The sequence below is a fragment of the Dermochelys coriacea genome, chromosome 2 (assembly GCF_009764565.3).
Source record: "Dermochelys coriacea isolate rDerCor1 chromosome 2, rDerCor1.pri.v4, whole genome shotgun sequence".
Taxonomy (NCBI): Eukaryota; Metazoa; Chordata; order Testudines; family Dermochelyidae; genus Dermochelys; species Dermochelys coriacea.
Window position 1 is genome coordinate 270,879,085 of NC_050069.1, and position 21,226 is coordinate 270,900,310.

At 56.3% G+C, this 21,226-nt stretch overlaps 2 protein-coding genes across 19 annotated transcripts in view; both read right to left on the bottom strand.

The window, feature by feature from the left end:
• LOC119850710 overlaps nucleotides 1–21,226 on the bottom strand; it is an 829,101-nt gene that overhangs the window by 453,240 nt on the left and 354,635 nt on the right. The window lies entirely within an intron of this gene.
• On the bottom strand, nucleotides 650–18,769 carry LOC119851645 (zinc finger protein 84-like). 18 transcript variants are annotated; one of them, XM_038391816.2, is made up of 7 exons: nucleotides 18,569–18,769; nucleotides 10,631–10,800; nucleotides 9,003–9,135; nucleotides 8,234–8,477; nucleotides 7,710–7,823; nucleotides 6,824–6,937; nucleotides 650–6,512 (listed from the first exon to the last, which is right to left on the bottom strand). In XM_038391816.2, the coding sequence occupies exons 4-7, from the start codon at nucleotides 8,334–8,336 to the stop codon at nucleotides 4,006–4,008; spliced, it is 2,838 nt and encodes a 945-aa protein (XP_038247744.1). In that variant the 5' UTR covers nucleotides 8,337–8,477; nucleotides 9,003–9,135; nucleotides 10,631–10,800; nucleotides 18,569–18,769; the 3' UTR covers nucleotides 650–4,005. The 18 variants fall into 18 exon arrangements, with proteins under 18 accessions (XP_038247744.1, XP_038247738.1, XP_038247736.1 ...); XM_038391810.2 differs by having other exon boundaries at nucleotides 650–6,515; nucleotides 18,569–18,767; XM_038391808.2 differs by lacking the exon at nucleotides 18,569–18,769 and adding an exon at nucleotides 18,391–18,543 and having other exon boundaries at nucleotides 650–6,515; nucleotides 10,631–10,805.

A 21,226-nucleotide genomic window follows, 5' to 3' on the forward strand; every position in this document is an offset into this window, starting at 1 on the left:
CTATGCACTAACCCTGCTGCATTTAGGAAGTAGCTAGGCTACTTTACATCAGTGCAAGAGGCTGATCCACAGGGAGTTTGCAGCTCCCCCCTTTCCTTCCCCAGCCATGCCAATGCACCAGACTTGGCCACACTTTCAATCACTTAAACAGTGTCTCTGCCAAGCTGACTAGGACACGTTCATCCCAGCCGCAGGAGCAGCAGTGTTTCTCCAGCCAACTGCAGGGCTTGAATTGCCCTGGGATAGTTCACTGTCCTGGTATCACCATGATCGTTGCACGAGGAGGACGGATGTTTGTTCACATCAAACAAGTCCCTACATGTTGTGTCTGAGGAACAGGTCAATGGGCCTAACACTGCAGGGGGTCCAGGAGCTCCAACCTCCTTGCCCCGCTGCTTGGAAAGACCCAGAGATTCCAATACACAGAAGTCAAGCTGAGCACCGAGGAGAGGTAGGAGCTCTCTGGACACCTGCCTCTCAAAGGCCTCTGAACAGCCACCCAAGTGCAAAGGTTTGCAGTTACTGCTGGCCTGGCCTGAATTCAGCCTGGCAGCGAAAGAGGCTGCAACCCAATTCCCTCTGCAGCTGTGCCTTGCTCCCCAGCAGCCCCCGAACCCAGACAGGCATTTCCACAAACACAGAACTCACCTGCTGCCCCAAAGCTTTAATTTTAAATGAATTTTAGGGGGAAATAGACTCGCCAGGCTTTAAAGACGGCGTGAGCGCAGGGCTGGGTTAACAGGGATGGTGACGGGGCATTTCCCACCAGGGCCATGCCATGAACACACAGCAGCAGCACGAGATGGTGATGAGAGGGCTGCAGGTACATGGCAGGTTTGACCTCACGCTAGAGAAATGGTCCCCAACCATGCTGAGCAACTGTGCCATCCCGCCTTATCCAGCAGCCTCCTGTCCCTCCCAGTCCCATCCACCCGGCTGCCTAGTCTGCTGTGTTCTAAGCCAGGAGCCTGATCAGCAAGCAACACTCAGCCCTTACCGCTCCTCCAGGCTCTGCCTGCCTACCCCAGTGGGGAAGTGCTGTGCTGACCCCCAAGGAACTGACATGCCACCTCCGGTCCATGAGCTCCCTGGCACATTGGAAACGCACACCTGGCCCAGTGGCAGACAATGGCAGCACATCAGGGCCTGTCGTGGGACAGGGCAGGCCTAGATTATCAACCCCAGAGGGCTGAAACGCCCATTCCTACTGCTGTAACCTAGTGAGTGCCCACGGCCTGCAGCAAGTACAAACACACGCAGTTATTGTGAGTATGAGCGTAGCACCAAGAGCCCTGGTGCAGGAAGAGTGCCCGCCCTGAAGAACTTCCTCTGAAGGCACAAGTCCGTGTCACGCCCAGTGCTAACCAACATCCAGAGCAGGACGTGGTCCTCACTGGTGCGGCTCAGTGGCTGGGAACGAAGTGGCTCCGTGCCCACGAGCAAGAGGAAAGCGGGGAGATGGCTGCAGGGAGGGGGTACGCACAGCTCTCAGCTTTTACACAAATGTACTTTAAGGTGAAAGCAGCCCAGTCCCCTGCCAGCTCATCCTGTTTGTGGGGAGTGTGCAGCCTTTCATGACCCGCCACCTGGGGCAGTGACCCCTCCATAGCACCGTGTTCCATGGGCCCTGCTGCACAGCGGTGCCTCTCTGGCATGCTGGGGGGAAATACAGATGCTAGACAAGAACGAAAGGAAGCAACACGCTATTTTGTTCCCACTCAAGCGCCCAATCTCACCCTAGCCAGCAGCTGCTGCTGGGAGGGGCCCCAAAGCTTCGGGAGACGTCAGCACTGAGACAGAGTGTGGTCAAGTAGCAAAACACAAGGAGAGAAAAGCCCCAGTGGGTTCCGTAGCCATCTCTTCCCCCAGCGCTCCTGGGGAGCTATGCAAGGTCAGCGCGGGAGAAAGGCGTTGGCCTAGCAGCCCTGTGAACCAGTCAGCAGGTACGGCAGAGCTCTGCAAGCTTCGCATGTGCGCATGCACATCTCCCAATCCTGCCCCAGAAGATCATCTCTGGGGCCCAGGGGAGGCCAGGGGCAGTGGCCCATTCTGCCTGCGTGCTGGGACTGCCCAACAGGACCAAGTGTGGCAACGACTGGCAGGAACCGGTCTGAGATGGTCACACAAAGGGCTCCTTTCCCACAGCCTGTCTCAACCTCCTGCCCCAGCCCGTGGGAAAAGCAGAACCCTGTGCTTGTGACAGCCGGGGCTGGTGCCCGGGCAGAGATGGCAGAACACAGGCCCCACCTCACTGTCACTAAGTGAAGAGGGGATTTGGTACCCCCTGCCCCAAGCAGCCCTGGTTTCTTCCTTTCCCTCATTCAACCCTGTTCAACCAGCCACGCCCACAGGCCAGGGTGTCCCCTCTCCACCTCTGCTCACTCATCTGCAGCTTCAGTCCCCCCCACACCCTGCAGCAGCAATCCACGGACAGGCAGTGCCTTCGCTGCCAGCACAAGGGATCCCGGGGAGGCCTGAGAGCCAGACGCCCACTGCTGCGTGGGACTGCACAGCCCTGGGGTCGGCTTTGGGGGCAGCTGTCAGAGCCTGGCCCATTGCTGAATGACCGACCTACCCAGGTGATACCCCCTTAGCTGTAACAACCTGGGGACTGCTGGCTGTGTTTCCATGTAAGTAAGAGAACTTACAAGAGGGTCACCACACGCACTGTCACTTCTGCACGCCAAGCTCAGCACACATACCAGGGGTCCCTCCATTCCCCACAAGCTCCCGGGGTGCCACCCTCCCTTCCTTCTCTAGTACAGGGGCTCCCTGCTACAACCCACAGCCTCATGTTAGAGACTTTGTGTGCCCCCCATTCTGCCCTCCACAATCTGCCTGGGGTTCTGTGTGTGGCCCATGTCTCCCCAGCCACAGGCTCCCACCCCTCCCACAGTCCTCCCGCCATTAGTATTTCTTTTCTTCCTATCTGAGACATACGTCATTCACGTTCCTGCTGGGAGGACAGGCAGAGCATAGCTGGGAGATCATGCTGGAACCTATTCATGGCTCTGTTCTCTGCCGTGGAGCTAGTTACACACCTGGCCCAGGCTCGGGGCTCAGCTAACCAGGTACCAGGGCTCCCCGCGTCCCCCAGCTGCCCCTTCCGGTTTTCAGTTCTGACCTGACGGGCGGCAGTGCTGCGCAGCTATCGCGTTACAGTTATCAACTGTGCCCCAGCACGCAGTCCTCCTCCACCAGGGCATCAGCGCCCAGCTTCTCCTTCCTGCTCCCCAAGAAGGGCACCTCGTTCTCGTGGGGCCCCCACTGCTTTCAGACCAACCGCAGCCTTCTCTGGGGCTGGGCCTCCTGCCCCCCCATACCCCCATGAAGTGCAGACACTCTGGGGGGAGGGCACGAAAATAAAAGAGACGCTGTAACTGTGTCTACAGGGGCTGGAGCTTGCAGCCTCAGGTGGCCTTTCACTTCCCTGCAGCTGGCTCTGGTGGGGATCCAGAGCCCAGCAATACCCTCGGTACAACTTACGCCCAGGCTAGCCAGGTTTCACCTCTGTTTGGAACACAGCTTCCAAGAGCCGCCCCCACCCCATGTTTAGCTCCAGGGAGACCACAGGGTACAGCTCCACGGACCGTTCCCTCCCAGGGAGTCTCTTTCAGGGTTTGGTTTCCTGGGACACTTGCCATAGGGTCCCAGGCCTGCCAGCTTGTTGCACCCGCCCCTCGCTCTGCTCACAGCAGTACTCGGTGTCTCTTCGCACTCTGCAGCAGTGCGTGCTGATCAACCAGCCGGCCTGCTCGTTGTCAGCAGCTGTGCCCTCTCTGAAGTTCAGTGTGTGTAGAATGAAGTCAGATCTGGCTTCTGGCTGTAACGTTCCCCCGTCTGCGTCTGGTATCGTGGGTGCGGCAGCACCATGGGTTATCCCCACATTCCCAGATCCAGTCACCGTACAGCTCGCCAATCAGGCGCACGCTCTACTCGCTCCGGCTCACACAGGAGCTTCTGCCACCCCCGCTGCATTGACACCATGTCTCTGCTTGCTTGGCTTCAGGAGCTCCCTGCCGTGGGAGTTGCAGTGGCTGAGGCCCCCTCTGCAGGCCAAGCACACGTGGGGCCAGTCCCCACAACGGCGCAGGGTGAAGGTGTGTCCATGGGGGAAGCTTGCGTGGCACTGGGGGAAGCATACGGTCTCTGCTGGGAGTGGGTTCTGCGGTGAGTGAGGAGATTGGGCTTCTGGCTGAAGGTCTTCCCACAGTCGGTGCAGCTGTAGGGCCGCTCCCCGGTGTGGGTGCGGTAATGGGTCACCAGGTTGGGCTTCCAGCTGAAGCCCTTCCCGCACACAGTGCAGGCGAAGGGCCGCTCGCCCGTGTGAGTCCGCTGGTGCGTGAGGAGGTTGGGCTTCTGGCTGAAGCTCCTCCCGCACTGGGCACACTGGAACGGCCGCTCTCCGGTGTGGGTCCGGAGGTGCGTGACCAGCGTGACCTTCTGCCGGAAACATTTCCCACACTCCGGGCAGGCGTATGGCCGCTCCCCACCTGGCACTCGCTGAGGGAGCTGCAGGGCTATGAGCTCCTTGAAGGGTTTCCCACATGGGGAGTGGGAACAGCACCTCTTCCCGGCGTGGGCCTCCATCAGATCCACGCTCGGCGGCCTTGCGGGAGGTCTCTCCCCTATGTGGACACGCTGGTGGATCTTCAGGGACATCTTGCCCTTGAAGCGTTTGGGGCACTGGGCACAGGCGAAGGGCCGCCGCCCCACATGGGTTCTCTGGTGGGCAAGGAGGTTGGGCTTCTGGCTGAAGCTCTTGCCACATTGGGGGCAGGAGAAAGGCCGCTCACCCGTGTGGGTCCGGTAGTGAGTCACCAGGTTCCCCTTCTGGTTGAAGCGCCGCCCGCACTGGCTGCAGGCAAAGGGCCGCTCGCCCGTGTGGAGCCGCTGGTGCGTCATCAGGTTGGCTTTCAAGCCGAAGCTCTTCCCGCACACGTCACACCGATGGGGCCTGTCGCCCCAGTGGCTTTCCTGGTGCTTTGCCAGCTGGCTGTGCTGGCTGAAGCTCTGCTTGCACTCGGGGCACGTCCAGGCTGTCTCCCGCACCTGCGCATCCTGCTGGGCTGGCAGGGACAGCCGGGGCCCGAGGCCTTTCCCGCGTTCAGGAAGCTGATACGGCTGCCATCCTGCATGGCTGCCCTGATGGGCAATGAGAGCCGGCCAAAAGCTAAAGCTGCTTCCGCAATGGTTACAGATGAAGGGCCGCTCTGCCCCGGGGGCCGCATGCGCCGCATCACCAGGGCCCAGGCAGGGTTCCAGGTGTCTGAGGAGATGTTGGTTCAGGCTGAGGCCTCTCCCATACTGGGTGCTCTCGCAGGGCCTCTCCCTGGCATGGCTGGGCTGGTGCTTCAGAAGAGCTGCCTGTGGGCAGCTTTCCCCACACTGCATGCACAGGAAGGGCTGCTCTGCTGAGGGGGTTTGCTGGGGCAGTGGGATATGCTGTTTCTGCGGGAAGCTGCTACCACAGTCAGTGCACATGCAGGGTGCCTGGCTTCCGGGGATCTTCTGGGCTAGCACCGGCTGAGTAGGATTGCGCTGGCTCTCCTGCTCAGCGCCTGCGGGCTGGAGCGGCATGGCGGGCGGACCGTGGAGTGGGATTGGCTCTGGATTCCCACAGGGTCTGGGCTGACTCAGGCTGTGGGTTCTCTGGTGCGCTTTCAGGGACACCTTGTCCTTGAAGCACTTCTGGCACTCCCCGCACGGGTAGGGTCGCACATCCGTGTGGGTGCTCTGGTGAGTCACCAGGTTGGTCTTCTGGGTGAAGCGCTTTCCGCACTGGGAGCAGGCGTAGGGCCGCTCCCCAGTGTGGGTCCTGTAGTGAGTCACCAGGTTGGTCTTCTGGTTGAAGCTCTTCCCACACTGGGCACAGCTGAAGGGCCGCTCGCCTGTGTGGGTCCGGTAGTGAGTCACCAAGTTGGGTTTCTGAGTGAAACTCTTCCCGCACTCGGGACATACGAATGGCCGCTTTTCCTCATGGTCTCCCTGGTGTGCTGGGGACTTTGGCTTCCCCCCAAGCCCACCCCACAGCGGCGGCTTCTCCCCTGCATGGGTTCTCTGGTGGGCAATGAGATTGGCCTTCTGGCTGAAGCTCTTTCCACACTGTGTGCAGGAGAAGGGCCGCTCCCCAGTGTGGATCCGCCGGTGAGTCAGGAGGTTGGGCTTCTGGCTGAAGCTCTTCCCGCAGTCTGGACACCTGTAGGGCTTCTCTCCCGTGTGGATCCTCTCATGCGTGATGAGGCTCTGCTTCTGGCGGAAGCGTTTCCCGCACTCAGCACACTGGAAAGGCCCAGCCCCTAGCTGGCGCACGATGGCATCTGAACACTTGCTGAAGCCGGCTGATTCCTCCATCTTGATCCTTATCTGGTTTCTCTGCTGACTCTTGAACACCAGCTGCCGACTGTGAAACGAGCCGTCAGAAAGGTCACAGACCACAGGGGAAAGCTCTAAGTCTGCAGCAAAGCTCTCAGAGTTCTCTTCCTGCTCCACTGTGTTCACACCCCCATGCTCTGCTGGTTGCAAAGAGAAAGTGAAGGCATTAACTCATGGGCTTTCCTTGCCGTTCATAAAACTTTACAGAAATGAGCAGCTCAGAAGGCTGGACCCAGACTGTACCCAGCTGACGGCTGCACTGGCAGCCTGCAAGAACAGCAGAGGCCGCAGCTAACTGGCATAAAGCAGAGCAGACTGCTGCTGTCCTCATCTTTACTATGGAACTGCAGCCTGTTGAGACAACAGGTCCAGCAAACCACCCCTGTGCTGATCTCAGCCTCCGCTGGAAGGGGAGCCCAGAGCAGAACAAATCGCTGGTCTCACTCACCTACGCAGGCACTTCCGGGGATCTTGCTCTCCTCCAGTTTCTGCTGAGCCTCCATATATCGCTCCTCCCATTGCTCATTATGGAATAAACCATCGGGCTTGAAAAATCCATAGCCTGGTTGAGGGGATAGAGGATGTCATCATGTATGGTTAGGCGCATCCAGTGACAACACCACTGTGCTGGAGACGATGCATATGCTAGTTCACAAATCAAATAATTAACCTAAGTCCCAGGGGAACCTTTTCCTTTATTCTAAGCCTCTCCTGCCAAATGTGGAATTCAAGATACCGGACAATACAGTCACCACACCACCAAGCTCCCTGGCTAGCCCTCCTTTCCCTCTCCATTGTCCTGGGGGTGACTGGCAGACAGAGGAGAGCAGATCTGTCCAGGAAAGCCGGAGAGAGCTTTCAACGTATCTTCCAAATGTTCATAAAAATATTTTGTTCTTTTTTGGTGTCTTTCAACCCAAACTCTCAAAGCCTGTAACATGTGTTAATGAATCACATCTCCAGCCTGTCTCCTGGGAGGAAAAGCCACACTGTACTGAGGGAGAAACTGAGGTCCAGGAAGGTTAAGTAGCCTGACCCAAATTTGCACAGTGGGTCAGAACGGCAGAACTGGGATTAGAACCCGGGAGCCTAGACTTGTCCTTTGCCTTGTCCACTAATCCTCCCTGAACCGCTCAATCAAAAGGGAGGGGCGACAGCGAGATGTCATTTAGGACTGGTGCAAAACCACGATGGACACGGCCCCTGAAACTCTAGCAAATTCTATTTAAACTGATCTAAGTGAGTAAAGACCTGGAAGGATTACGCCAATGGCAGTTTCATCTGCTTCTCTCGACCTCGCGTGCTGCTAACTAGCTGTTGTGCTGAGCACTCACCTGCGCAGGGATCTGGCGGATGCTCTAAGCCACCAGAGACCAGCTGAACCCCAACACCTGGGGGTTCCCCTCGTTCAATCCGGAACAAGAGATCAGGTTTGAGAGCTGGGTGGCCTGGTTCAGGGGGGGAAAATATTCCTGTTAGCAGGTGCTCGACCACTGCTGCTCGCACTGAAGTCAAGAGGAGCCAGGGCCTTCAGCATCGCGCTGGCTCTGTCCCTGTTGCACTGCTAGCTGGCGCTGGGTGCAGGGACACAGCTGTTTAGAGCACAGCTACGGTCAGAGAGCGGAGAATAGAAAATGGCATAATCATACCCAGCACCTCTAGCGCCCATGGGGGCGGGGAAGAATAAGTCTCCATTGCCCACTCAATCGCCAGTGTCTCATGCAAGAGGGACAGCGACAGGGCCAGGCTGGGGGCGGATTTTAGGAGGTGCCCTAAGAAGTGGCCCCAGGCCCTCCAAATAATTTCATGAGGGTCTCCAAAGAGGCTCAAATGGCAATGACTTTGGAGCAGCACTGACCTGGATTTGAATTGGTGGCGCCGCGAGAAAAGGTTCCACAGCCCATCTCCAGTTCACGGTGCCATCCGGCCCCCTCCTTTGATGGGTGCGACTCTTCAGACATGGCTACACCCAGCCGCAAGGCCAGCTGCCTCGTGTGGGGGATGGGGCTCTCAGATCCCGCAACAGGCAACACCTGAGCCTGCGCTCCACCAGGGGCCCAGACTGATCGCTCTTCCTCGTGGAGCTGCTTGCACCAAGGCCTCTGAGGAGGGGAGGGACAGAATGAGGAGGGAGACAGGGCGCTCCTGCTGCCCCACCAACCAGCCTTGTACATCAGGAAGAGGGTGAACCTCTCCAGCACCCCTCACGGCCACACCCAGAGCCACCCACTGCAGCCAGGGAGCAGCCCTCTGCCCTGCCAGGGAGGGCTGCAAAGTGGAGCCACTAGGAAGTCCAGAGCCTGGCAGCCCCAGTACAGTTTCCCTCAGCTCCTGGCTCCCAGATCCCGCTGGGAGAGCACAGGCTGGTCTTATTTCTCTTCTGAGAGAGAGTGAGGCGGGCAGTGAGTTTAGTGACACGGTCGTCTAGGGGCTGGAGGGAAGAGCTTTGTCCCATGCAACAACAGTACCAGCTCTGCTTTCAGGAAGCAGACTCTTGCAAAGAGATTTGGAGGAGAAGGTAACAGCTCCTCAATCAGTGAGACAGCTGAGCCCCGCCCAAAGAGTTATATTTACATCAGCACTCTCCAGCCCCTCATGTGTTCCCCTTTTATTGCCTGGCATCTCACCTCTAACTTGTGCACAGACACAGTCCTCACCCAGCGAGGTGACCAGCTCGTACAGCTCCCTCTGCCACTCCACTAACGCCGCCCACTCTACTGGGGAGAAGCAGACCCTGCCGTCCTCAGACGTCACCGGCACCTGCAACAAGAAGCTGCCCCCACTTAGCACCGCCTGCTTCAGCAGCACAGCCATCACCCACCCCAGTCTACTGGGCATGGCCATTGTGTGCTGGCCAAAACAGGAGAACAGGCTGGGTGTGCCAGGCACTCGTACCGGGCGACATGGCTGAGTACGATATGGGTGGCTGGCTGGTGGGACCATGGCTCCTGCCTACCTCACCGTGCAGCAGGTTTAGATAGATACTAAGGTCAGAAGGGACCATTCTGATCATCTAGTCCGACCTCCTGCACAACGCAGGCCACAGAATCTCACCCACCCACTCCTACGAAAAACCTCACCTATGTCTGAGCTAATGAAGTCCTCAAATCGTGGTTTAAAGACTTCAAGGAGCAGAGAGGTGCAGGTGTCATGGCAGAGAGCAGAAGGCTCTGTCTGGACGAAGGAGCTTGGGATAGCTGGGGTGGGAATGGACAGGGGACACGCCCGTGAACAAACTGCTGACTGGCAGTATCGCACACAGGGGAGAAGCGGCTGGAGCAGGGGACTTGGCGTTCTACGCCCAGCTCTGCCGATGATTCTCTGTGTGACCTTGCACAAGTCAATTCCTCTGCTGTGCCTCAGTTTTCCCATCTGTGAACTGGGGATACACCACATTCTGCCTCCCAGGAAAACAGTCAAGCTGTATATTTTACTGTCACTAAGATCTCTAGCTAATGGAACTCAGAACCAAAGAGAAAGCTGGGCAACAGGAGAGGGGGCACAGAAGGATCCTGGACTCCCAGAAGGACTGTGACTCTCAGGAAAGGTGAGGAAACTGAGGCAGGCTCTTGCATGCAGCTGTTTGTTCTCCATAGCTCTGTGTATCCCTTGTGCTTTGGGTATGAATGAGGTATGTGTAGTTCAGAAATACCTTTGCAATGTTTGTGTTACTTGCTTTAACTATAACAAAGTCCCTGCAGGGTTAACCTGTAAACCAGAGTGCCCAGGTGGGCAGAGCTTAAATACTGGGAAGACTTGGGGAATCAGCACTGGTCTTGAGGCCTAGGGCAAGTGGACCGCAGGGTTCCCCACCTCCAGGAGGGGGTACCAGACGGGGCTGGTACCCCAGAAGCAGGCCAGGCAGGCCAGGCATACGGACATGGTCTGGATGCTGCTCAGGCTCAGCAGCCCAAGTTCTCGGTCTATTACAGCAGCCCGGTTACTGTCCCCAAGGGGCAGGGAGCTCAGCCAGGAGTGTAAATGAGGGCACAAAATAACAAGAAATGGGGTGACACATTGTCTCCAACTCCCCCAGAAAGTGTCCAAACACCACCACAAAACCCTCACAGAGCAACAAGGGATAAAAGGCTGCCCCTGCCCACCATAGCGCCATCTGCCTCTCTTCTGTGATGGGGGGGGAGGGGAAGGAAATAGAGATCAGAATTAACCTCTTCCTGTCCGAAATGTGTGTGCACAAGACAGCAAGCAGTCAGGCAAGCCTGTGGCACCCTGCAGTCCCCCAGCTGCAGCCTACCTGGGCAGTACCCCCTGCAGGCACTTTCCCATTGGAGACGACTCGGTGGAAGATGACGTGGATCCTGTGTGGAGGATGTGAGGACGAGATCCTGTCCCTTCACCTTTTACTAGGATTGGCAACTCGAATCGTCTCTTCTCCCAGCTTCTTCGAGTGGCTGCTGCAGATCCCTGCACTGACAGCAAGTAGCGCTAGTAAGCGGGGGCTGGGGGCAGGAGAGAGGCACAACACAAAGGCAGAGAAGCTGCTCAGAGAGAGACTTGACCAACGCTTTCATCCCACCTCCCTCCAGCCATCTTAGGGAAAGAGTTCAGCTAAGCCCAGGCTCTGTATTGAATTCACAGAGCCCCTGTTATTGCAAACTTCCCCAAGACCAGCCCGCTCAGCACTACTGGGACTTGTAGTCCATGCTGGCGAGAGGATGCTAGCACACTTGAGTGCTGCCTAGCCTGCTTCACAGTACATAATGGGGAGGGGAGAGAAAACTACAGTTCCCAGCAGCCTCTGGTACAGCTTAAAGATATCACTGACTGGAGAGGGACAGGCTAACAGTTTTCAGAGTAGCAGCCGTGTTAGTCTGTATTTGCAAAAAGAAAAGGAGTACTTGTGGCACCTTAGAGACTAACAAATTTATTTGAGCATAAGCTTTCGTGAGCTACAGCTCACTTCCACCAAATGCATCCGATGAAGTGAGCTGTAGCTCACGAAAGCTTATGCTCAAATAAATGTGTTAGTCTCTAAGGTGCCACAAGTACTCCTTTTCTTTTAGTGATAACAGTGAAAGCAGGGCCCCTTTATCCCAGCCAACCAGCTCGGCTAGACCCACAGCCCTGAAGAGTAGCACTGCAAGAAGCAGGAATGCAGAATGCAAATTGGCAGACCTGGATTTCCCCTCATCCCATCATTTGTTTCAAAATTCAGCGATTCCTGGCCTTAGTGCTATCCTGTGGCTGAGAGTTCTACAGGTGAATTATGCACCAATTACTTCCTTTAATGAGTTTTAAATGTGCTGCCTTTCAATGTCATTAAATGGCCCTTTTTGTTCATGTAGTGCAGGCAGTGATAAATGAGAGCCCCTGATTCACGTGTCTATCCAGTCATTTCTTTGTATCCTCCTCTCTACACTGAAAAGTCCCAGTCTTTTCAATCTCTCCCGGCCTCAGCTCCACCTCTATCCCCTTCCTATCACTGCACTATCTTGTTTGAGAACGGGGGAACAGCACAGAATGCAAGATTGGTGGGGGCGGGATGTACAGAATGGCAGCACTCTGGACAAGAGCCCCACGCCTCATCCGAAGCTGCCAGAAACCCTCCCTGATTCATACGCTACAGCCCCCTGCCAAACCTTTACAAAGTAGCCAGCGTTTGCGTGTGTTCCAACTCTGACTATCTAGCACATGAAGGGTTAAGTCTAATGTGCATGACAACTGCACTCAGCCCCTGATTTTTGGAGGGGCTGGTTATCAGCTCCCCACTGAAGTCATGAGAGCTGCACGCCTCCCAGTGCCTGGCCCTTCACGCTGACAGAATGTCCCATTTCCAAAGCGCTTGACCATCATTAGCCGACCCTCAAAGCACTCCCACGTAGCAGGCAGTAACCAAGACATGTCGACGGGAAGTAACTTTCCCCAGGCCTTGCAGCTAGTCAGTATCAGAGATGGGACTCAGACTCAGGAGGTCCTGGCTCCTGGACCCATGCTTACCCTACACTTTAACTGAACTGTTGTGTGTGCCCCAGATGTCCATAGTAATGAGGGAGGAATCTTTGATGGGTCTCAGTTACCTCCAATCTCCTCTCGTTATTTTCCTCCCTGGGTAGCAGAGGAGCCTTGTTGTAGCTAATCCTGGAGTGCTGTTGTGTGCTCCTAGTGGGCAGAGCACCTGCTTTACACTGCAAACGCGGTTAGTTCCACTTTTCTGGGGCGAGAGCATTTACTGAACACTCGTTGTCTCTTCTACCCTCTGTGTGTGGAGCTTTCTGCACTTTCATCTTCATCTGTGCCCAAATGCTCTGCTTTGAAGGGAAACGTTTACCCCAGGCTCGTGCTGGAAGGACCCAGAATCCTGCAGGAAAGCTACTCGCTGGGAAATGTTGCATAACCACGGATCAGAATCTGAGCTGAGAAAACAGGTTTTGAACTTCAGCGCATTCAGATGTTTTAAAATCCATGTTCCTCCTGGTTCTCTAGAGCATTCAAGGAACAGGAGGGCACTATGGAGACCAACTAAGCTATGCAGCCTAGGGGTAGTGTTGGGGAAGAAGTCCCAGGCAAGGACTGGCAAGAAGTTTCATGCCAAGTGCCATAAGGCCGGTTAGACATTGGTGACTGGAAGTGGCTGAAGGACTTCCACACTCATCTCTTCTGATGCACCCCTAGATGTATTGGGCCACAAATTCTAATAAAAGACCCCACCACCACCACCACCCCCGCCAGCTCCATTAGTGCTGTGGCAGCTCTTGGTGAGTCTCTGAGCCTACCAGGCAGAAACATTCTTAGTACTCGGCTGGTAAGAGAGGAAGCAGTTAAGGAAGCTCATTTGGATCATGTTAAGTATCCTCACACCTTCTTGTCAACGGTCTAAATGGGCCATCTTGATTATCACTACAAAAGTTTTTTTCTCCTGCTGATAATAGCTCATCTTAGTTAATTAGCCTCTTACAGTTGGTATGGCTACTTCCACCTTTTCATGTTCTCTGTATGTATATATATCTTCTTACTATATGTTCCATTCTATGCATCCGATGAAGTGAGCTGTAGCCCACGAAAGCTTATGCTCAAATAAATTTGTTAGTCTCTAAGGTGCCACAAGTCCTCCTGTTCTTTTTTCATTTGGATCAGCGGTTCTCAACCTTTCCTGGCAACTGGAGTAGTGCACCAGACTAGGAGCCTGTGCTGATCTCACCCCGGTGAGGATCGGGGGTAACTGCAGGAGTTCCAGCAGTGCAGGGTCAGCACGACAGCAGAATCGGACCTCTGCGGCATAAAGAGAATCATGCCCCATTTACAGATGGGGAAACTGAGGCACAGAACATTACTTGGCCAGCACTACTCAGGAAATCAGGGCACAGCTGAGTTTGGAACCCAGGCATCCTGACTTCCAGTCTCCAGCTCTCGTCAGTAAGCCACACTCTTGCCTGAAACAAGTGAGGCATTGCCCAGCCTACACCGCAAAGCCCTGTGTGCGCATCCCAGTCCCTTGAAGAAGCCAAAAGGAAGGGAAGAGGCCGAGCCTGCTCGAGGGACCATTGAAGTGTGGAGAGGGAAACTGCATGGGAACTTTGCAATGAAACCAGAGAAATCCCTCTGCTGGCCCCTCGTTCTATTTACAAAGACAGCAGAGCTGGGCTCCTCGTGCAGCGGGGCCTCCTGACTGGCAAGCAGCCAGGGACAGGTTTGGCTCAGGGAGGGAGATGACAGGGAGGCAGGATGGGATGGAGTCTAGCCTCCACATTCGCACTGCAGGAAGCACAGAAGAGGAGAGACCCAGGGGCCACTGTACACCCTCTTTTTACTCCCATACAACTACTGGGGAAGGACCACTCCTGACAGGTGAGACAAGCCATGGTGATCCTCAATCACCTCACATAAAGACATACACGGAAACCATTGCTTTACCCACCCAGAAAGCACTTTCCAAGGCATACATGTGACAGCCTCTTGATGGGGGGTGTTGATGGGCTTTTCCATGCCAGAGTGTGCAGAGCTAGTGCCCAACGTTGTGCTGGGGGCTGGGTGGGCACTTGAAGCAGGTGGGCGTAATAGCCACCCTTCATTCAGGATAAATGTAAGAAACAATTAATTCCTTTATGGAATAAGATGGCTGAAACAATAGGAGCCACCACCCAAAACACAGGCCATACGCAAGGAGCTGAGCAAGGATGGTGTAGCTGTCATGTAGCTGTGCATGCGTGTGGAGAGAAGCAGCCAGAAACACCACAGAGGCACACAGAGAAGGCAACAGGGAAGCATCAGAGAGAGCCAGAAAAGCATTTGTAGCATGAGCATAAGAGAAAGCTCTTGGGCAGAGTGCTAGCTGGAAACGGGCTTGGAACCATGAGCAAAGAAGCTCTCTCCTATTGTTTGATTCCTGCTGTGTTCATGGAGACAGAACTTTGCATATTCTTTGTAGATAAATAGGGTTGCATCGAAGAAATGCCTGATTCCATCATCAATTGCTCCTAACAGAAACAACCCACAAATCCCCAGATATCAGCTAACCACTCCGGTCAAAAAGGGTGACACTGGGAAGTAGGCTTAGGCCATCTGAGTAGAACTTGCTTTCAGCACTCTCTTGGTTTGCAGTTATTTACAAAGAAGTACTCAAGGGTTTGGTTCTGCTCCCATTTCCCTGCTCTGCCCCCACATGATGGCTTCCAGGTCTCCCCAGCCACTGTGCTCCAGCAGAATCCCCTTTACGCACAGGGAGAGACTTCTTAGGCCACTGGATTGCTCCATTGATTGACGCAGTTGAACCACAATAAGAACAACTAAACCCTTGAATCTACAAAGAGAAAGTGCACTTTCCCTCCCTATGCTGCTGCCTGACACCCAAGCTCAGCCAGGCTTTAGCTCCGTCACCAAATTTGAGTTGTTTCCATATTTCGTTAAGCACAGGGGGATGTTGGACAATAAGAGTTGATCCAAGCTGAAAGCGTCTGTCCCCAGGAGACTTGAACACAGGATGTGTTTTTCACAGAAGTCCCAGAGCAGTGAGACTGAGGATCTTTGCAATACAAGGCTGTATCTACTAGCAGCCACAGTCTGCCAGTCAGTGCGACTTTGAGGCTCCTTTAGCCCATCCCCGACTTCAAGTGAAACAGAACTAGCACTGCAGGGAGCGAGTTGACATAAATATCAACAGAGCTGAGCTGAAAGCTTGTTCCCAGCTATTACCGACATCTAAAGAGAGAATTTACTGCTGTTTTGCTACAGTCCTCCTCCATGGGCCATGGCACAATGGTCCCCTACAGTCCATTTACAGAGCTAGTTTGTAATGTCCTAATGGGGTTCCTGTCCCTTCCCTTAGGACAGTGGTTCTCAACTAGGGGGATGCTTAGCCCTGGGGGTACACAGCGGTCTTCCAGGGGGTACATCAACTCATCTAGAAATTTGCCTATAACAGGCTATATAAAAAGCACTATCAAAATCAGTACAAACTAAAATTTCATACGACTTGTTTATAGTGCTCTATATACTATACACTGAAATGTAAGTACATTATTTATATTCCAATCGATTTATTTAATAACATTATGGTAAAAGTGAGAAAGTAAGCAATTTTTCAATAATAGTGTGCACTAACACTTCAGTATTGTTAAAAAAAAGAAAAGGAGTACTTTTGGCACCTTAGAGACTAACAAATTTATTTGAGCATAAGCTTTCGTGAGCATCCGATGAAGTGAGCTGTAGCTCACGAAAGCTTATGCTCAAATAAATTTGTTAGTCTCTAAGGTGCCACAAGTACTCCTTTTCTTTTTGCGAATACAGACTAACACGGTTGCTACTCTGAAACCTGTCAGTATTGTTATGTCTGATTTTGTGAGCAAGTAGTTTTTAAGTGAGGTGAAACTTGGGGTACGCAAGACAAATCAGACTCCTGAAAGGGGAACAGTAGTGTGGAAAGGTTGCGAACCACTGCCTTAGGAAATGGGTTTACATGCTTGTCATTGATACACTAGGGAGATTTTCTTTGATATTTCACCCTTAATTTCCCTTTTCTCCATTCCAGCCCATGACTCCCAGTCACCTTCCCACCCTGGCAGCATCCTGAGTAATTCCTCTGCCAGCGCAACTAACTCGCCTCATCACCGGACAGTTACAAGGGATAAACCTAGCCTCAGCTGAGCCTCTCCCCACACCCGACCCCTCCCCCAGCCTAATCCTCCCCCCAGCCTCTCCCCTCCCCCAGCCTAATCCTCCCCCCAGCCTCTCCCCATACCCGCCCCCTCCCCCAGCTTAATCCTCCCCCCAGCCTCTCCCCACCCCCGCCCCCTCCCCCAGCCTAATCCTCCCCCCAGCCTCTCCCCACACCCGCCCCCTCCCCCAGCTTAATCCTCCCCCAGCCTCTCCCCACACCCGCCCCCTCCCCCAGCTTAATCCTCCCCCCAGCCTCTCCCCACACCCGCCCCCTCCCCCAGCTAATCCTCCCCCCAGCCTCTCCCCTCCCCCAGCCTAATCCTCCCCCCAGCCTCTCCCCATACCCGCCCCCTCCCCCAGCTTAATCCTCCCCCCAGCCTCTCCCCACACCCCGCCCCCTCCCCCAGCCTAATCCTCCCCCCAGCCTCTCCCCACACCCGCCCCCCTCCCCCAGCCTAATCCTCCCCCCAGCCTCTCCCCACACCCGCCCCCTCCCCCAGCTTAATCCTCCCCCAGCCTCTCCGCACACCCCCCCCTCCCCCAGCTTAATCCTCCCCCCAGCCTCTCCCCACACCCGCCCCCTCCCCCAGCTTATCCTCCCCCCAGCCTCTCCCCTCCCCCAGCCTAATCCTCCCCCCAGCCTCTCCCCATACCCGCCCCCTCCCCCAGCCTAATCCTCCCCCCAGCCTCTCCCCACACCCGCCCCCTCCCCCAGCCTAATCCTCCCCCCAGCCTCTCCCCACCCCGCACCCTCCCCCAGCCTAATCCTCCCCCCCAGCCTCTCCCCTCCCCCAGCCTCTCCCCACACCCGCCCCCTCCCCCAGCTTAATCCTCCCCCCAGCCTCTCCCCACACCCGCCCCCTCCCCCAGCTTAATCCTCCCCCCAGCCTCTCCCACACCCCGCCCCCTCCCCCAGCTTAATCCTCCCCCCAGCCTCTCCCCATACCCGCCCCTTCCCCCAGCCTAATCCTCCCCCCAGCCTCTCCCCTCCCCCAGCTTAATCCTCCCCCCAGCCTCTCCCCCACCCGCCCCCTCCCCCAGCTTAATCCTCCCCCCAGCCTCTCCCCACACCCGCCCCCTCCCCCAGCTTAATCCTCCCCCAGCCTCTCCCCACACCCGCCCCCCTCCCCCAGCTTAATCCTCCCCCAGCCTCTCCCCACACCCGCCCCCTCCCCCAGCCTAATCCTCCCCCCAGCCTCTCCCCTCCCCCAGCCTAATCCTCCCCCCAGCCTCTCCCCTCCCCCAGCTTAATCCTCCCCCCAGCCTCTCCCCACCCCCCCCCCTCCCCCAGCTTAATCCTCCCCCAGCCTCTCCCCACACCCGCCCCCTCCCCCAGCCTAATCCTCCCCCCAGCCTCTCCCCACACCCGCCCCCTCCCCCAGCTTAATCCTCCCCCCAGCCTCTCCCCTCCCCCAGCCTAATCCTCCCCCCAGCCTCTCCCCTCCCCCAGCTTAATCCTCCCCCCAGCCTCTCCCCACACCCGCCCCCTCCCCCAGCCTAATCCTCCCCCCAGCCTCTCCCCCCCCCAGCTTAATCCTCCCCCCAGCCTCTCCCCACACCCGCCCCCTCCCCCAGCCTAATCCTCCCCCCAGCCTCTCCCCACACCCGCCCCCTCCCCCAGCTTAATCCTCCCCCCAGCCTCTCCCCTCCCCCCAGCCTAATCCTCCCCCCAGCCTCTCCCCTCCCCCAGCTTAATCCTCCCCCCAGCCTCTCCCCACACCCGCCCCCTCCCCCAGCCTAATCCTCCCCCCAGCCTCTCCCCTCCCCCAGCTTAATCCTCCCCCCAGCCTCTCCCCACACCCGCCCCCTCCCCCAGCCTCTCCCCACACCCGCCCCCAAATCCCCACGCGATCCCTGACACCCCCCCCCAGTGCCTCCCCACGTCACGGCAGCGGCGCTTACGTCACCCTGTGACTCCATTTTGTGGCGGGAACACGTCATCGCGCATTGTTATGGCAACACAGTCCAACTCCCGCGCTAAGCCCTAGACCCGCATCACCGCGGCGACCGCCCATCCTCGCGGGTTGACGTCACAGCAGAACGTAATGACGACACCACGCGCACGCGCGGACCCGCTCACCTCCAGCCAGCTCCATGGAGACGCCGCCACTGAGCGCGGCCCCGCAAGGGATCACGGGAAAGATAGAGGCCAGAAATCTCGCGAGAACAGGCGGGACCTCACGCACCGCGCGAGAACGGGGCCACACGGTATGATGGGAGATGTAGTTCCAGGCGGGGCAGGGCGCTCCCGGGAGCTGGGAGAGCAGAGGGGCCGGCGCGGTTTTCTATAGAGCGCCGCCCCACAGCACCATAGAGTCTGCCAGAGCGCCGCTCCCGTGGCAACATAGAGACGTGGCCAAGCGCCACTCAGATGATGCCACCATAGAGACGTGCCAGAGCGCCGCTCCCATGGCGCCTGAGCGCCGCGCCTCCCCGCGGGGCCGCGCAGCAGCACCATAGAGACTGTAGAGACGTACCAGAGCGCCCTTTCCCCAGCACCATAGAGACGTACCAGAGCGCCACCTCTGTAGCGTTAGGGAGCAGAGACTTGAGAGGCCGAAGCCATGCAGCAAACCAGTGGCCGGCCAGCCATGGAGCCCAAGTGTCCTGACTCCCCGCCCCCTGCTTTAAGTTAGGGTTGCCAGGTGTCTGGTTTTTCACCGGGCACTGGCCGCTCAGCAGACATGGAAAGTCCGGTTACCAGCGTAACCGCGATCAGCCTCCCTGCCGAGCGGGGAGCCTCAACAGCAGCTAGAGGGGGCCTCTCACAGCCTGGGGACGCGGCTTCAGCTGCAGAGGGGACTGGCCCGGGGCTGGGGAGTGCCCACAGTTTGGTGCCAGTGATGCAAGTAGAGAGGCCGCGGGTTGCCAACCTTCTAATCGCACAAAACCAAACACCCTTGCCCACCCCCTTTCCTGAGACCCCGCCTCCCACTCACTTCATCCCCCCTCCCTCCATCACTTGCTCTCCCCCACCCTCACTCACTTTAGACTTTCACTGGGCTGGGACGGAGGATGGGGTGCGGGAGGGAGTGAGGGCTACCGCTGGGGGTGCGGTCTCTAGGGTGGGGCCCGAAATGGGTTCAGGGTGTGGGAGGGGGCTCTGGGCTTGGGGTATGGGCTCTGAGGTGGGGCCAGGGATGATGGGTTGGGGTGCAGGGGGGTGAGGGCTCCGGCTAGGGCTGTGGGCTCTGGGGTGGAGCTGGGGAGGAGGGGTTGGGGTGCAGGAGAGGGCTCCAGGCTGGGACTGAGGGGTTTGGAGTGCAGGAGGAAGTGTGGGAGAGGGCAGGGGCTTGGGGCAGAGGAGGGGGTGAGGAGTGCAGACTCTGGGTGGTGCTTACGTCAGGCAGCTCCCAGAAGTGGCCGGCATGTCTCTGCAGACCCTAGGCATAAGAATGTCCAGTAATCTCCGCACACTGCCCTCACCTGCAGGCACCGCCCCTGCAACTCCCATTGGCAGCAGTTCCCTGCCCATCAGAGCTGCAGAGCTGGCACTCGTGGCAGGAGCAGCACACTGAGACCCCCAGCCCCCACCCCACCCAGGGGCCTCAGAGACAAGTGTTGTGCAGACAAAACTACACAGGATCGTTTCAGGGCACAAGGCAAGATGCCATGTTTATTATGATAACACAATTTGATTTATGACCACTAACTAATATCTAATACCTATATACACACACACACACCAAATGTTCTAAAGCTGCTGTATAGTTACCAGTCCTGAACATATCTTGAGTCCATGGCTTGATTTCACAGCTAACCGCCAGGAAAGCCGGGCACAAAGAAGGGCTGGGTCTCTGTTGGGCACACAGTGATGCCCTTTGATGTTGGCAGCAGAACGTTACCCAAAATCTTCCATCTCACCCATCCTTTTTGTAGGCTTTAGTTTGAATCAAGAGTCTATTGGTCTTGCTGTGTCACGCTGTCTCTGGGTTCGGTGTGATTGGTCACCCGTCAATTGCAGACCTGACTTTCAGCCTGGGACCTGACTTTGATCTTGTTTCAATTTCACCTTTGTTCTTTTCTTTTGGGGTGGACTCTTCTCACTTTGTTAGGGCTGTTGTCTGCATCTTCAGCCGTTGGTATTTCCACTTAACTTTATCAGGACAGGCTGGGGCGGGAGGTTGATTCCATTATTCATGCATACCTCATTCACACATCTAAACTAAACTAATACAGCAGGGTTTTGCGAAATGAAGGTTACAGCAAGGTTTACAAAATGGAATGAGCATTTCAAAATGGAGTTTAAGTTACAATATAGAGTCTTATTAATAATATTAATTAAATAAAAGAAATAATTTCATTCTTCAGCTCTACATTTGGCAACTGCTTCAGGGAGCCATGTGGAGCCAGGGAAATTAGGGAGCCTGCCTTAGCCCCACTGCACCACCAACCGGACTTTTAATGGCAAGAGCCGCCAGAGTCTCTTTTTGACCAGGCATTCCAGTTGAATCTCAGATGCCTGGTGTGACGGGTTGGATCACAGAAACCCCCTGGCGGCTGCAAACTGATGTGCCAAGTCTACTTTTGCTCCCGCTTTCCTGGCCTGTCAGCTTAGGAATTCAGTGCCCTGCCTGGTTTGAGCCAGATCCGCTAGCCTGCTGCAAACCCAGACCCAGGTCTGAACCACGTCCCCTAACAGCTGTAGGCTTAATTGAAAGCAGCTTGGGAAGTGTTCCTGTCTTTAACACTCAGATGCTCAACTCCCAATGGGGTCCAAACCCCAGATAAATCCATT

Coding starts and splice junctions, on each gene's coding strand:
- LOC119851645 (XM_038391810.2), bottom strand. CDS start 8,336: ATGTCTGAAGAGTCGCACCCATCAAAGGAGGGGGCCGGATGGCACCGT. Junction 7,824..8,233: donor CGCCACCAATTCAAATCCAG/GTCAGTGCTGCT, acceptor CCCCTGAACCAG/GCCACCCAGCTCTCAAACCT. Junction 6,938..7,709: donor TCCGCCAGATCCCTGCGCAG/GTGAGTGCTCAG, acceptor CCCCTCAACCAG/GCTATGGATTTTTCAAGCCC.